A 15999-nucleotide genomic window follows, 5' to 3' on the forward strand; every position below is an offset into this window, starting at 1 on the left:
ATAGAAACACAAGAGAGGAAAAGAAAAGATTTAGTGGCTAACAGTGGCGTCCTTCCAACCACTGGCCACTGTGCCAATATGATCAAAGTAGATCTCAACAAATTAAGAGCACCTTCGAAAACAGAAAACAGCGAGTGGCTGTTTGAACAGCAAGAAACTCCACAATAACGTGTCCCTGTCCGGCGTGAGTAAAGAGAAGTACATCAACAGGATCACAAACTCCCCCCCCCCCCAAAAAAAAAAGAAAAGGAAATTAAAAAAGAAAGAAAAAGGAAAAAAAAATAAAAATTTATTATTTTTTTTACACAAAGTTGGAGAAGAGCGGATTTGGTGTTGATTTCCTTCTTGGACACCCTTGAGATTTAGCTTTGAGTAGGTTGAATACATTTTTTTAAACCCATCCCTCGATCATAATTTTGAATAATGAAGGCATACCATTAGAGCAGAGAACGGTACAAAAGGGTGTGGCAGGTGTATGCTAATATTAATGTTCACACAAAAACTATATACTAGATCAATACAGAACAAACAGAGAGGGTAAAATTACTAATTTTGTTGCATCCATCTCTTTATTTGGCAACATTTGTCAATAGCAACAGCCCATAAAATTTATACAATGAAGATAACGAAAACAACAGATCAAACAAATTCTAATTATTTATGCACAAGTCTGGATTTCAAAAAGCCTAAGGGAAATAACTCTATCTGAATCTGGCATAAATCTGGGCAGTGACTATTTATTTGTCCTTGTGTCCGTGTGTCGTATGCGAGGACAGGGAGGTTATTCTTTGTGTTTCCTGTACAAAAAAGGGAAGTAATTATAGTCACTGTGTCCAACAGAGACAAATCTCAAAACCCTTGAGTCAGGACTTCCCTAACAAACAAAATTCAATTTAGGATTTCTTTTTAAAAAGGTTTAAGTAGTAAAAGAATCTGTAAGTTTTCTTGTCTGACTGAGACAAAATGAAGAATCTCTCTGGGCCTTAAGGAAATTGGGACAAAGACAAGGAAAGTAACTACTCTAGTCTATGTGTTTGATAGAGATAAAGGAAATAACACGTCATGTCTTCCCTTTGACAAATAAATAATTTTTGGACACATGTATTTAAGAAGTATCTGCAAAGTTTCCTTTGAGTTTTTGCATTTGAGCAACACAAAGAGAGAACAAAAAAAACATCTTTGAGTCCCACAAAAAAATCCCTCACCAGTCTTGTGATCAACAAAAAATGAAAAACCTCTGTATTCTTTGTATTTCACACAGAAAAGGAAAATGACTCTCTTATCATAGGCAAAATAAGTTACACATTGAACAGGGTTTTGTATAAGGAAGAGGCAATTTTTCAGATATCTGGATATAAATCTGAAATAGCAATCATATTCACCTGTACGTAAGAATGATTAAAATCAGTATGTAAGTAATTATTCAAAAAGTAAAAAAAGAAATATATATATATGTAATTCCTTTAAAAAAAAAGGAGAATTCCTTTAAAAAAATAATTAATGACTACATAACTCTAACAAGTCGACATAGTTTTTCAGAAGTACAAGAAAGACATAGCGGGGCATAGATAATACAAATACAAAACAACAATGGAATGCAGAAGCATTGAGTTATGAGGTGGGAACCACACAACTCCACACACAATCATTCTCAGTATAAACAACTTGCAAAAAAGGAAGATTCCATAGCAAATGGCAAGGCATTACTGCAGTAAGAATCTCAACATTAACATTGCCATAACCAGATGGAAAATTCCATTACAAGATGCTGGTACCCATTTGGGTAATAGCATAATATAAATAAGAATAAAGAACACAGCAGAAAATCACTGCACTGTATTCTGGATAATAGATGCATTTTCACATCTTGGTTAACTCAGAATTTCCGCAATTTCTGATCTTTAATACAGTGTAACAGGTTTGCATAGCAATGTACATAATGTTTATTATAACATGAATAGTATATTCTTCAACAAGCCTTTAACTATTGATTTCCAGAAACTTGAACACTGTAGCTACAAAACACAAGTAAGGTTCATAAAGAAATACAAGCAAAACATTTGGTCTTTTACCAGGATACCGAAAAGAAAGAACTAATTTTGATATTGGACAAAAGGAGCTTATTTTCCAGAAGTAATAGTAATATAACATAACTCCTCAAGGACTCTAATCCCAAAGCTCAGAATACACGCTTTAAGTTTGGCAACAGTCTTATACAGAACAACATCCACTGTAAGGACTATGGAGAAAAATTCCTGGAAAAAAATGTTCACATTTAATGCTGGAGGGAAATAATCTTTTAATAAACTTTTACTGCTTCTAAGCCCTGAGTTTGACAATAATCTCTTGAACAAAATTACCACTGCACACGGGTATACAGTATGACAACATTTTGATATAAAATGAAACTGTGCACAAGGTGACAATATCCAAACACTGTAGAAAACCATAAAACAATTTTCTATGGGATTTCTTTAAAAAGTTCATGCTATGAGCAGTTTTTGTTATAATAACAGGACTTTAGAGCCACCTTTTCAAGAAGAGGAAAAATACAGGAGAAAAACAGACGTCTGCTTTCATTTTGTCATGTTAGCTTATTGATAACCCTAAGAAACCCTTAGAAAACATAACATCACAACTGAAAGAGCTGCGGAGCTGGCCTACCATAGAAAACTGCATCTCCCCTCCACGCTTAACCGCAACAGAGGATGAAAAAGTAAAAAGTAAGTAAGTATTAGTAAGCTTATTGATAGTTGGGTTTTATGATATTTTCAACAGTGTGTCACTATTCAGTAGGTAGGATTTCCAACATTAATTCCCATCTCTAATATGATTACCGTAAGTCAAGAAGGAGGAGCATTTAGTCTTTTGTAAGAGTTTTACGGCACTTGCAACACAATAAGGTCATGATAAGTGCCGAAGATTAGACAGGAGAGTAATAAACACAAAAAAGGAGGAGGTAGGATAAGAATGATAGATGTTTGACAGGAAAAAAAGAGAAATCTACTCCAGAGTACCCACAAACCACCCACTAGGGTGGAGCCTTGAAAACTCTGCACAACTGAAGTCCAAGAATGCTCCATGAGGGACGAGATTCTAACCACTGCCATCTGTACCATAGCCCTGCATAATACCCACTTAACTAACAGCCTTTCCCATGCTAGATTCAAAGCTTTAACAAGTATACCTAGAAAAGCTAGGTAAATGGAAATGATATGTATAGGGAAAACAAAATGAGACAACTGAAAGAATTTGAAATCTCAGAATGGCTGTGACTTTAGAACTTATATCTTTTAAAAAAATATGTCACATCTACGGAAAGATGCACACACACACACACACAAAAAAACCCAACCCAACCAAGCACAATACAAGTATTAAGTAAAAAAGGTTCACCAATGAGAGTATGAAAATAATCGTTTACACAATATATACCTTCACAGTGTGACAAAATTACTCATTCATAAAATCTTCACCTTGAATGAACATCATAACAATATTCTGAAATAAAATGATTACCGCATTGAAAAACAAAATTCTTAACTCAGAACACAAAACAATAACTGCTTGCGCAGTGATAGTACTTTTAACTCATTCGCTACACCGAGCCGTGAGGGGCGGCGCGGCTAAAGTGCCGTCAGTACGCCAAGCCGCCCCCGGCGGCTCGAGAACCGATCTTCAATTTTAGCTTAGATTCTATTCCAATCCACATATCCATGTTAAAATAAAGGTCATAATATAATGTTGACTTCCGGGTCAAGCATTTCCACTGAAAATCAGAAATTTAGATTCAGTTTTGAAACGCGACTTCATAGTTTATTCGACTTTGTTTTAACGCGATGCCAGAATTATAGCCCGGACACCAGTCTTAGTAATTTTACACAACAAAATCTATCAGTATTTTGCCCACTAAAGAAATGTAGGACTCTTTTTTATAATATTGATATGACTGGACTCATATTGCCAATGCACTGTTATTGAGAAATCAATATTTTTGAGTGCTAGATCTAGGTCTAGATCTAAATTGTCAAAATATTTTTTTCTCCCCAAAATCACTACTTTTTCATGAAATTACACAAAAAGTGCCACTCCAGACATGTATAGGTTTATTCCAACTGCAATTCTGAATAATATATATTCCATATAAGATACGAGTAGGTTTTTTCTGTTTGTGATCGTTTTTCAGGATTATAAAAATTTTTATTTTTTTTCAATATCGGACATTATGATAAAAAAGTACAAATATTATGGAATGTATGTAAATAACTGCAAACTTTTCAATATTTTCAAGTTCTATATTCATTTATGGTTATTTTGATGCATCATTTGACCAGGTGCAAACATATTTTTTGAGTTTCACAAAAGATTATTAATTTTTTATTTTCTAATTTTATCCGCATCAAATTAAAATTGCATTGCATAATCGCCTCTTACAGGAACCAAAGTTGAAAAATACATAAATAAACATTACAGATGTATTCTACAAACCATACTGGAAATATTGGTATATAATATGTTGATATTTATTTGAATTTGTGGCCCCAAGGACCTTTTAACTGCCCACTAGTCATCATCTCATTTTCCCTCCCGAAAAAAAATTCATCCACAAGCCGAAAATAATACGTAGCGAATGAGTTAAATAAAATGTTTACTCTTCACAGAATGATATATTTTTATACAAAAAGTATTGACTATTCAGTTTGACAAAATTTTTGCTCAATTCTTCACTGACTAGACAAACTGACAGACAAAATATTTAGTTTCAGCCATGGCGAAATCAAACAGAATAAAATGCCTATTATCCAGAATGCCACAAAGTGCTTTCGCAAAATATTCGTCAATCACAGGCAGATGTGTTCTAGTTATAAAACATTCACAATCAAAGTCTGAAAAAGGTCAGACACAAAATCTTTACTGTCAAAAGGAGAATAAAAAATCTTCAGAAGAATGTATTCTGTTTAAAGTTTGACATAACTCTTATACAAAATATGAACTAATATTCTGTCACAAAAAGTCTACTCAATAAAAACTTCAGTCAAAATGACATAACTGAAACCACAAAACAGGTAATTTTTGAAGGTGTGGCACTGAGTCCGTTACAAATCTGCCCAGCTAAGGAGAGGAAATACCTGAGAACAAAATTTTTTTAATGTGGACCTCACTTTCACTCTGCCTCCAACTTCCAGATCTAATCAACGTAACAACCAACTAGTACAAAGGCCAGCTTACACCAAAAACAATAGTACTGTAGACCATGCAAACTTCAGTTTTGATACAGGAAAAAGTTTCACTAGTACTGCTATTGTATTACTATCATGGTCAAAAAAGAGGGCAAGAATAATCATGTCAATATGCAGAAGGAGCCACTAGTCGAAAGGCTTTAGTCTTTAGGACAATATTAGAATTCAATTGAAGCATTGATTATATATGAAATGTGGTTTGCTGCCAAGAAGAGAACAAATCATGTCAGATAAAAACAATATGAAAAAATCAACGGTCATCAGTAGTAGGATATGGGCAGCTGCACAAAAACTCGTGTGGTGGATTGAGTGGATTTGTAATGGTTCAAAACTGACAGTGGGTTAGGTTGAAAGACAAGTAGCTGTTCAAAACTCACAGAGGGTAGTTGTCAAAATTGATGGGGAGCTGCTGTTCACAATTTGAGGGGGCTTAGGTGGGTAGCTGTTTTAAGTTTGAGGAAAACTGGAAGTTATACTGTTGAAATTTGTGACAGGTTCGGTGGGCTGATCATCAAAACGGTAGGTTGCAGTTCAACATTATGGTAGGTTCAAAATTAGACAAGGATTTGACAGCTTGCTTGATAAAGCTAGTAGGGATTGGAAAATTACAGAGTTAAACATTCGGTGCTTTGTGTACGAATATGTTGTAGGGGTTGCACAGACATTTAGCACACAGCCCCTGTTCATATTTTAGTTCCCGTTGTAAGGATAACATCTGAAAAATTAAGGTCGTTAGGGTAGTTCATGTAGCTAGTTTGAAATTGCAGCTGATTGCTGTCAAACCAAGCAATTGAGGGGTAAGCTGCTATTCAAAACTGTGGTGCCTTTAACTCACTTGAGCATATTCCAGTGTATTTACGAGATGTGCCACCGGCCTGGTGGCTGAATATCATGTATTTACGGGATGTGTTTTATCAATTTATATCTCTGTTGTTTTTCGGTTACAAGTTATGAGAAGCAATAAGCTAACAGTTGACCCACTTGTTCCGTTTCGTAAAAAATTTGGTGAAGTTGTGTGCAATACTTCTGAGTTGTAACGGACTAAGTCAGTCAATCCTGCATTGTGACTGAAGCTCTGTAAACGGAAACAAAGCCGCGGTAATTTTTATAATGAAACATGTTTGAAATGTAACTTTACTTTTACTTTTTTCTTCCGCTTGTACCCTGGGGTGTCGCGGGGAGACACAGGTGTCTGTCTGCAGCAAGTCGTGTGGCCTGTAGGAGGGACATCCCATGTAATGTAAAAGGGTCTGAAAGTGAAATAGAAGGCTAAAGCTCCCACAATGTCCAACAAAAGTTACTAGAAGCAGCTAGATCGATGGATAAGGCTGTAGCTCAGCCGATGAAGAGTTGGAGTCGGAGTTGGGTGGAAGTGAAAGTAGTAATCAGAATAGCTTTCTTCTTCTAACAAGTCTAGTCCAAGTGATACAAATCTAGTAGTTCTAGTTATGGGAAAAGTATCACTAAATCTATTAGTTGCAAGTGTAACAATACACAAGGTGAGAAAATGATAGTAGTATCTCAGTGTAGATTTCAAACAGAACTCTAGCAACAGGATACTGTCGCACCATTAATGAAATGCATCATGTACTGGACTCCTACAGGAACTCGATTTCATGCTTCCACACCAAACTCAAAATACATAAGTTAGAATTAACTGCTATTATGCTGTTTCTGAGTCATACAGAAAATGTTCTGTAACATATAGAAGAAGTAATATGAACTCTGGGCGTTGCTTATTCCATGCTGTACAGTTATTTTTATGGATAACTTTATTATAAATTTGGTGCAAAAAAAAATTGTGTAAGCCTCAGACATTGCCATTTCCAAACATTGATAAAAGAAAAAAATTTGGTACAAACTAGATGAGGTTCACTCTTTCTGTGAGAGCATTTCTTTCTTTTTTTTTTTGCTGCATTAGAAAAAAATATGATACTTTCAGTCTTTTTGTGATCAACGATTCAATATACCCCAAAACTGTTAGGCTGCAACAGTTGCTGGGTGATAAATAGCTCAGGCTCAACTGAGGTAATGGGACGGATGGTTAATCATTCAAAGTCTGTGCTGTCTTTTATGGGAAATAAAAACGGTCGTTCAAAGTTTGAAGCAAGCCAAAGAGTGACTCTTCAAAACTCATGGTGTGGTGGGTGCGTTGGCGAGACACCTGCTTGGTCTGAGTTGCGGATGAGGTGGTAGTAAAAGTTGATCACCTGCTCGTAGTTCTTTACAGAAATGCGTTCGTTGATGCCATGGAAACGTTCAGGATCTCCCGGGAACATGTGGGTTGGTGAAAAGCGATAAACGTTGTGTGTGAATGGGAGGTAGTATTTCGTGTCTGTGTTGCCGATCATGATTCCTGGGGAGATTGACACGATGAGGAGTTCAAAATTAGAATGTGGAGGGATGGCACAGAAAGGGCTGGGACAAGGTTATTTTATAAAGAAAGAGTTTATCAACACTGTTTTAGTTTTAGAGAGTGTTTTACGGAACTTGCAACACAATTAGGTTATATAAGTGCCGAAGTTTACGGTTGTTACAAGAGAGTAACAAACATAAAAAAGGAGGGGAGATAAAGACGATAGATGTTTGATAGGAAAGAAGGAGCAAACCACACCAGAGCACCTGCCAACCACCCACCTTATCAACACTAGCCACACAAATAGGTCATATGAGTCACGATGCGGTGGAATCAGGCTCTCGTCAGTTTTTGGGCATGTGAAGTTATTGGTATCATCTTAAAGCTTGCTCATTTGTCTTGCTTTGGATAAAAAAATATCCATTTATCTTGAATACAAGTCGAGATATTTGCAAATGAAGTCAGTGGGGGTCACCTAGTCTCAGAGGTAAAATTAGAGAGAAAAAGGCCGCCAAAGCATAGTCATTTTCTTAGCTTGAGTGTCCATGGAAACTGAAAATTTACACTTTTTGTGCCTTTAATTTATGTTTTTCAGTACAATCCACACAGAAATGTATTCTTAAATGGACACGAAAGGTGTTGAGCCAAAAAAACAAAATTCGATAAAAATTGATCAAATTAATAAATATATAAATTACACTTTACTGATCCACATTTGACAAACTCAACTGAATACCTTAATCTCAACTTATAAGTTCCCACACTTAAACCATCTTAAGCCTTAATCAAACACTATAAATACACAACTTCAGTTTTGGGCATTATGCTTTCATTCAGTAAGTCACATACCTGGAACAACTATTGCTTTGGGCCATATCTGGCCTACTGTTGTCTTTAAAACCTGGGAAGAAAAAAGAAGCAACAAATTAAAAAACGAGTCAAGAATAAAAACCCACCCAAAAAAACAACAACATTAATTTGGCAGAGAACAGATAATGATAGTGACGCTGGGAAAAAAGTAGAAGGAACAAACTACACCAAAACATTCACCAACAGAGACCTCAAAGTTTTAATAACCCCACAACTGTTGACAAAAGGAAAAAGATTCAAAAGATCTCATATGGCCAGTTGACCATAGTCACTATTAAAGAGACCTGGACATCTTCACAACAGTTAAGCAGAATCACAAAGAAACCTTCAAAGACCTTGTTCAACTTTACACCAGTGGAATCATCAGTCACAAATGAAGACCTCAGAGATCTCATACTATAAAAATGTCGATCAATTAGTCATAAGTAAAACCTGAGAGATCTCTCAATACCCCAAACAGCTGACATGCTGAAAAAAGCTACCCAACTGAAGGCAATGAAAGAATCTGCAGACACTCTCCTCATTTGGCCACACTCAAAAAGTAAATACAACAAATCTGTTCATCTTTGGCGTTGGAAACAGCTGCTAAAAAGCTGAATTGAGCTTTAGTCTACACACTGAGTCAGCATAACATCTGCCACATTTTGCCTGGTTAAGATTAAAACACCAGTAGAACAGACAAGTACAATTGAAATTGTCCAAGACAGCCACCCATTATCAGGGAGAAAAATGGTTGTCTCAGACAGGTGGATGTCTTTTAGTTTTAGTAGAGGTTTTACGGCTCTCGCAATTGCATAAAGTCATATGAGCGCCAAGGGGTGGATGTCAACAGAGAAGTAATTACAGATAATCGGGCTTACTCTGCTCACCTCTCTAGCTTCAACAGCACATAGTCTGTTTCAACTATCAAGGCACCCCGAAAATAGCAGGTCACAAGAGTGTGACAAACATACAAAAGAAGTAGAGCGAAAATGACGATAGTAAGGATTAGGAAAGAAAAAGCAGCAGTTCCCTGTTGCAGTCCAGGAACAGTTATAGGCATGACATTGATGAATTAGCCCATTTACAATTAACAATTTACTGTGCATAAGAACATATTAATGTCCCCCCTTTGGGAAAGGCCTAAAGACACTTCTGTCAGTAGCACCGCCCTAGGGGGATTGTGAATGTCTTGGACAGTGTCATTAAAATATTTCTAAAAAAGCAAGGGGAGGGGGTGGCGGGGTGGAGGGAGTGGTTGTTTGTACATGTGATTGTCTTGGACAGGTGGCCGTTAGAGGAGATTCGACTGTAGATAAAACGCACCACATGACTGCTTCCATCAATCAACCACCTGCACTGGAAACAGACAGAATGTGTGCACTGTCAGAAATGCGGCAAGAGATACCTGGTAACCAAAGTCTTCCTCTCCATAGCCTGCCGCAGGGTGTGCTTCCATCATGGAGTCCACTTCAATCTTGACTCTGTCATCAGCAATTAAAGCACGGTCATACTCAATGACCTGAAGATACAACAAAGCAGAGAATTAACAAATATCACATAAACAGACACACAGAAAAATTGTTAATAAACACACACAAAGGATTTGTTAGCACTGAGCTGTGGTTTATGGCTCATCCTCGAGATGGTAGCCTTAACTTACATCAATGCAAAAGAACAATAAAATCACAGAAAAGAAGGAGGAGCAGACAATATAGCACCCACTAACACATAATACAAATATTTATACAGCGAGGTTCAAATACATGAAAAGACACGCACGCATATATGGAGCAGCACAAAAGTGCATACAAAAGGACACACATATGCATGCACAAAGGCTCACAAGTGAACAACACAACCACATGCTCAAAACATTTCAAATAAAAATGAACACAAGAACACACATTTACTGCTATACCAAAACACAAACATACACTCACAAATAAGAACTGACAAACATACACACACAAATGCATCTCTACAAAAATACACACTAAAGAACAAACCTATACAAATGTACATATTATGACAAATGATATCTGACAACGTAAACACACAGACACCAAACACTGACGTGTGTGCTAGCACTCACCTCTTTCACAGTCTGAGAAGGGTGAATTCTGTGGTTTACTATGGCCTCAGCATGGGGTGGGATCACATTGTTCTGTTAGATAACAAAGTCAGAAAAATCGGAAAGATCACCATAAAAACTAACATCACAATCATGGTTGTCAAGAGGAACAAGAAGCAGTCATACAAAAAGACATGTGAGGCACCGCAGTGAAATCAGGTGCTCATTAAAATAATGAAATCGAAGAAACCAGCCTTTTTCAGCCAGTTTGGCAATTTTCATTAAATTTTTGTTTTTTAGCCGAACAACTTTTCATATCCATTTAAAAATTCATTTCTGTGTGAATTTCCCATAAAAAAACAATTAAAGGCAGAAAAAGTATTAATGAGTAAAATCAGGGACGATATCACAATAAAAACTATCAGGACCTGTATCCCAGCAATATTATAAAGGCTGGAAATACACACTAACCAGTTATATCCTAATGGGAAACACAACCATAAACCAAACCACAGCCAATGTCATAAAGATTTGTACCGTCTTAACAATGTTTTTTTCTCTGGATTGTGAAGGCCATAATGGCAGAGAGTAAAGGACTCTGCTCGAGAAATATGATAGGGGAACAATATCAACACACACACACACATGTAAAATATAGTGCAGAGCATTAGTATTACAGCAAACTATGTGATTATAAAAACAATCAGCCCATGTCAGTTTTAGCACAAATCATATGGAGATCTGAGTAACTGATAAAATGCTTTAAGTCAAGCAATGCTATTTGGGCAGAATATTGCTGTGGCCCTTACCTTCACACCTGCCTTGAATATTGTCACAGAAGTGACTGTACGTATCATGGCCGCTGTTGTGGGGTTCAGAGACAGGAACCTGTTTAAATACATGTGCAGATTAGTTGCAGAAATAATTGAACGCATCCCGTTTCAAAAGTAACTGTTTCTATGTTATGAAAATAACCAGGCATATCAGGTCACAAAAAAACCCCATACATACAGTGACAGAAATAAATAACAGTACATACTGTGTCCATGAACCAAAATCTTGTATTATGCAAAAAAGCAACTATGTCTCATTACACTAAAGTTACTACATCTACTTCATACAAAAATCAATACTACCCATCCTATCCTAAAAGTTACTTACTGTGTATACCCCTTTAGTTTTGGTAGGATTTTTACGGCACTTGCAACTCAATAACAAAAAGTTAAATTAAGTGCCGAAGATTAGAGTACAAAATTAAAAAAGGAGGAGAGATAAAGACCAAAGATGTATTATAAAAGAGAAAGAAGCAAACTACACCAGAGCACCCTCCAAACACCCAAGTATAAACCATGCCACAAGAGTTACTCTACACATCATGACATGACAATAATTACAAACAATATCCCTAAAGTCTTTTTTAGTTTTAGTAGAGGTTTTACGGCGCTCGCAACTGCATGAGATCCGTAAAAACTACAGCAACTGTACATATCACAGAACAAAAGTACACAACAAACCGAGTCACAAAAATAACACTATCAGCACGCAACATGACACATATCATCACATGACCATAACCACACAAAGGTAACTGAACATATCACCCAAAAAAAAAGTAACAGAACAAACAAAGTTACAAAAGTATCACTGTCAGTATGCATCCTGTCACAAAAGTAACTGAGCATATACCCAGAAGACAGGAACAACCATCTTGTTGCTGTAAGGCGACTCACCAGGACAGAACAGGCTCAAATATCCAGATGTTAGACAGGATCACTCTGTGAGGAATGCTCATCTGATACAAAAGGAAAAGAGCAGTGGTATGCCTCGAATGATAATGAAAAAAATAACAACGATAATAATAACACAATTTTGAATAATAATAATAGTAATAATAATAATAATAATAATAATAATAATAATAATAATAATCATATAATTAGGAAAATGATAATAATGATAATAATAATAATAATAATAATCATAATAATGATGAAAAGATTATTCCCAAAAAAAAAAAATAAATAAATAAATAAATAAATAAAAAATGTTTTAAAAAAATAAAAATAATAATAATAAAAATATAGTCGAACCTGCTGTAAGGGCCACCTGCCCACGACAATCACCTATGCAAATGACCACTTCCTCCTTCTCTTCATGAGCATTATCTATATCATAATGTCACTGTCCACAAGCTGTCTACCTAAACAACACTACTTTTCTCCTCAACAAAAGGTGGCCATCCTCGACAATTTCGACTGTAATTGCCTTTATAATAGCCCATATCCATGCTTTACAGCATACTCTATGCATTTTACAACTATTATTACCCCAGCAGACCCTAAAACACTTAAGTGACATTTTTGGCTTCCCAGGAAGCATACAGCTCAAGCAGCCCATTAAATGCTCAAAGACTTACAAACTGACAAGATCTTTTGTCATCTGTCTTTAGCTGGTTACTTATCCCCGCCTGGGCAAGTGAGGGAAACACAGGTAAAGTTCATTTCCTGAGTATATAACCTTGGGGTTTGAACCCATGACCTTTTAGTTATGAACCCAACAGCCTAAACACTTGACACCACTTTTAAAGAAAAAACTAGGTCAGTACACGAAAATAGAAACACACTGTTGGTTAAGACCAAACACACCACTGCCACATTAAGCACACAATAGCTGAACAGTACCACCCCCCACACATCCATTACATGTTACACTCACTGTCTACATATAGACACACAATAGTCACATGCTGCATACCACAGCCGAAGAACATCAGTTACATAACTGTCACCTCACTATGACCCCTAAATGTCGAGAACTTAGTCAAGAAGTTTGAAATGGAAGGTCCAACTCTACTCAAACCAAATTCGACAGACTATAAGGCGCTTATGAACCGAGCACATTTTATTACAAAAGGCATAAGTGAAGTAATCAGTGGCATCTTACCTGAGGTACCAGGGCCTGAAACATGTCTGTTTCAATGCCTTGTCCAAGGACACTGGGGTGAGGATTAGACTCAAGCCTGAGGACATGGACAGATGAGATAAGGTGACAAACGGCAACAACAAAGTAAAGAGAAGGGATGATGAATTCAATTTTCATCAAATTTCCACATACCATTGTCATTACTTGCATTCATTTCTGTCTGAATTTTTTTTTTAAAGTCATAATTACTAAATTGATTAACTATTGTTTTCCAAAGCAATTTTCTGAGGTAACCTAGAAAGACCATGCTCAGTGAAATGCAAAAGTTCCTTTTTTAAACTGAACAAAATTATGAAGCATGCGCTGGCAATTTTTAATTAAAAAGAAATACGTCATTGACTGTATGACAAGAATACTAAAAGAAAAACCTCCAGCTCATAATGGGCCGTCACTTCCTATCAATTTTGCCCTTACACATTTATGGGAAAAAAAAGCATCTTTCTTTTCCCAAATTCTTCTCCCAGTCCTGCTTCACACCATCCTGTGCCTAAAATTAGCACAACTTGGTTTGGTCTTTTAAATTTTATTATAATTTTGCACGCACGATACGAAAAAGCTTTCATATGCTTGTCAGTTCAAAATGAAAAATAAAAAGAAGTAACTGGACTTTCCCGACCATCATGTATAATTAAAGTATAGAAACAACAAACAAATCATGTTCAAAAGCCAAAATCAACAAACTTCATACAGTTCAAGAAGGACCTTATAAAATCAACACATAAGAGAGGTACAGAACCAAAACAACTTGACCTTCATCATAGCATAATATTAACAAAAACAAAAGCAATATAACAGCATGAATAATAAAAGCAGGGAAAAAAATAACACCCCCCCCCCCCCCCCAACTGTCTTGACGACAACAGCAAAAGGTTAATCCACTAAACCATTTCCCATCTTGTATCGTGACTTACTTGTGCACGGCTCTAGCCAGAATGCCAATGGTAGACTCTCGTGGGGGCATGGAGGAATGGCCAGGGGGAGCATCCACTGACAGCTTGAGCATTACGAAGCCCTTCTCTGATACACCCACACTGATGGGCATGCACAAACACACAAGCAGGCAGGCAGGCAGAAACACACACACACACACACACACACACACACACACACACACACACACACACACACACAAATACAGAAAAACATACACATGAGAACACACACACACACACACACACAGAAAAACACACACACACACACACACAAATGGGGAAAGGGGGGAACAGGGAGAGGAAAAGCACATTTGTTAATCAATAATCTGAAATCAATCTTCAGTTTCCCTTTAATTAAGAGGAAGAACCTTAGCAGCTCCATACCTCAAAAACCTAACAGTAGAATAGGCTTACTACAAGCTGCAAGTCACTACCCAAAATCATTCCAGCTTCAAGCAATCTGTACAACTGATAGTCATAACAAGAAAAAGAACATTGTAAATTTTGAGAGAAAAAAAGGCAACACTATGGTTTTGTTTTCATTTTTGCAAAGATGTTAGAGAGGAACCATAGTGCTCTGCATCAAGAATGCACCAAATCTGTTAATACCCCCACTTTCGGGACCAGTGTGTAAACAGCACTGGAATGGGGCTGACAGTGTACCCAGGTCTCATTAACAGTATTGAAGAAAACATTCGCAACATTGTTTCTCAAAATTAAAGGGAACAGTTCATGACCAACAGAACATCAGAATAATGGATTAGGTTTCTCTTTCCAGCGCTGATGCAAGGCTGGAAAAAAGCCTTTATGACAAATCTATACCTGATTATAATTTTCAGAAGCAATTTAATTTTTTGTTCACTCAAATACACATAGATCTATTTAAAAATGAGGTAACAAAACTGAATGATGAATAAGAAGACACTGATATAAATTTTAAAATAACTATAGCTGTGGGGTTACATATCAGGTCAAAACTGAGAGAGCTTAAAATAGTCTCTGCACAAAGCTCACAAGGATTTCAAATCACAAAGCACCATAGAATGAGGGAAGTTTATTAAACACATACTGCAAGAAACTGCCCTCCTGTCTTTATCTTTATGACCTATTTCAGTCTGTCTGTCTTCCGTAAAATACCTTGCAACGGGCCCAGTGATGCCAGCTATGATGCCTTCTGAGACAGGTAGGCCCTCATCAGAGACAAACTCCAGTTCCGTGACTCCTTTCTCTCGGAGTCGCTGTGCCAAGCGATTAGCACCCTCATGACCATGTATCTGGATATACAGGAGGGATGAGATAAATGTACGTGTCTTCTGAGTGTGTGTGCTGGCATGTGTATATATATACAGTAGTCTCCGCCTAAGATCCCGGTGCTCGAGAGCAAGGAAAATGCGGGATCTTAGGCGAACCGCGATCTTAGCTGAATGGCCAGGGGGAAGAATCCGCAGTTACTCATGGTCAGGCCCATAATCTGTACAATGATCTTCCCTTACTCTAAAATGAACTGACATGACTCCTGGGCACTAAAAGTTCTTTTCAGAAGTCAGTTGTTGTTTTTTTTTTGGG

The 15999-nt window shown here is 36.8% G+C and overlaps 1 protein-coding gene across 1 annotated transcript in view; it reads right to left on the bottom strand.

The window, feature by feature from the left end:
• Nucleotides 1-4380: 4380 nt before the first annotated feature.
• Nucleotides 4381-15999, bottom strand: part of LOC101850548 (N-fatty-acyl-amino acid synthase/hydrolase PM20D1.2) — a 17704-nt gene continuing 6085 nt past the window's right edge. Inside the window, exons 5-13 of the mRNA XM_013080133.2 lie at nucleotides 15571-15707; nucleotides 14413-14532; nucleotides 13463-13538; nucleotides 12250-12311; nucleotides 11329-11407; nucleotides 10541-10612; nucleotides 9854-9967; nucleotides 8446-8497; nucleotides 4381-7596 (exon numbers count right to left, since the gene is read on the bottom strand). Of these exons, the coding sequence (XP_012935587.1) occupies nucleotides 7367-7596; nucleotides 8446-8497; nucleotides 9854-9967; nucleotides 10541-10612; nucleotides 11329-11407; nucleotides 12250-12311; nucleotides 13463-13538; nucleotides 14413-14532; nucleotides 15571-15707 (942 nt within the window). The 3' untranslated portion in view covers nucleotides 4381-7366. The remainder of the gene's footprint in view (nucleotides 7597-8445; nucleotides 8498-9853; nucleotides 9968-10540; nucleotides 10613-11328; nucleotides 11408-12249; nucleotides 12312-13462; nucleotides 13539-14412; nucleotides 14533-15570; nucleotides 15708-15999) is intronic.

Source organism: Aplysia californica, unplaced genomic scaffold (genome assembly GCF_000002075.1).
Source record: "Aplysia californica isolate F4 #8 unplaced genomic scaffold, AplCal3.0 scaffold00075, whole genome shotgun sequence".
Lineage (NCBI taxonomy): Eukaryota > Metazoa > Mollusca > Gastropoda > Aplysiida > Aplysiidae > Aplysia > Aplysia californica.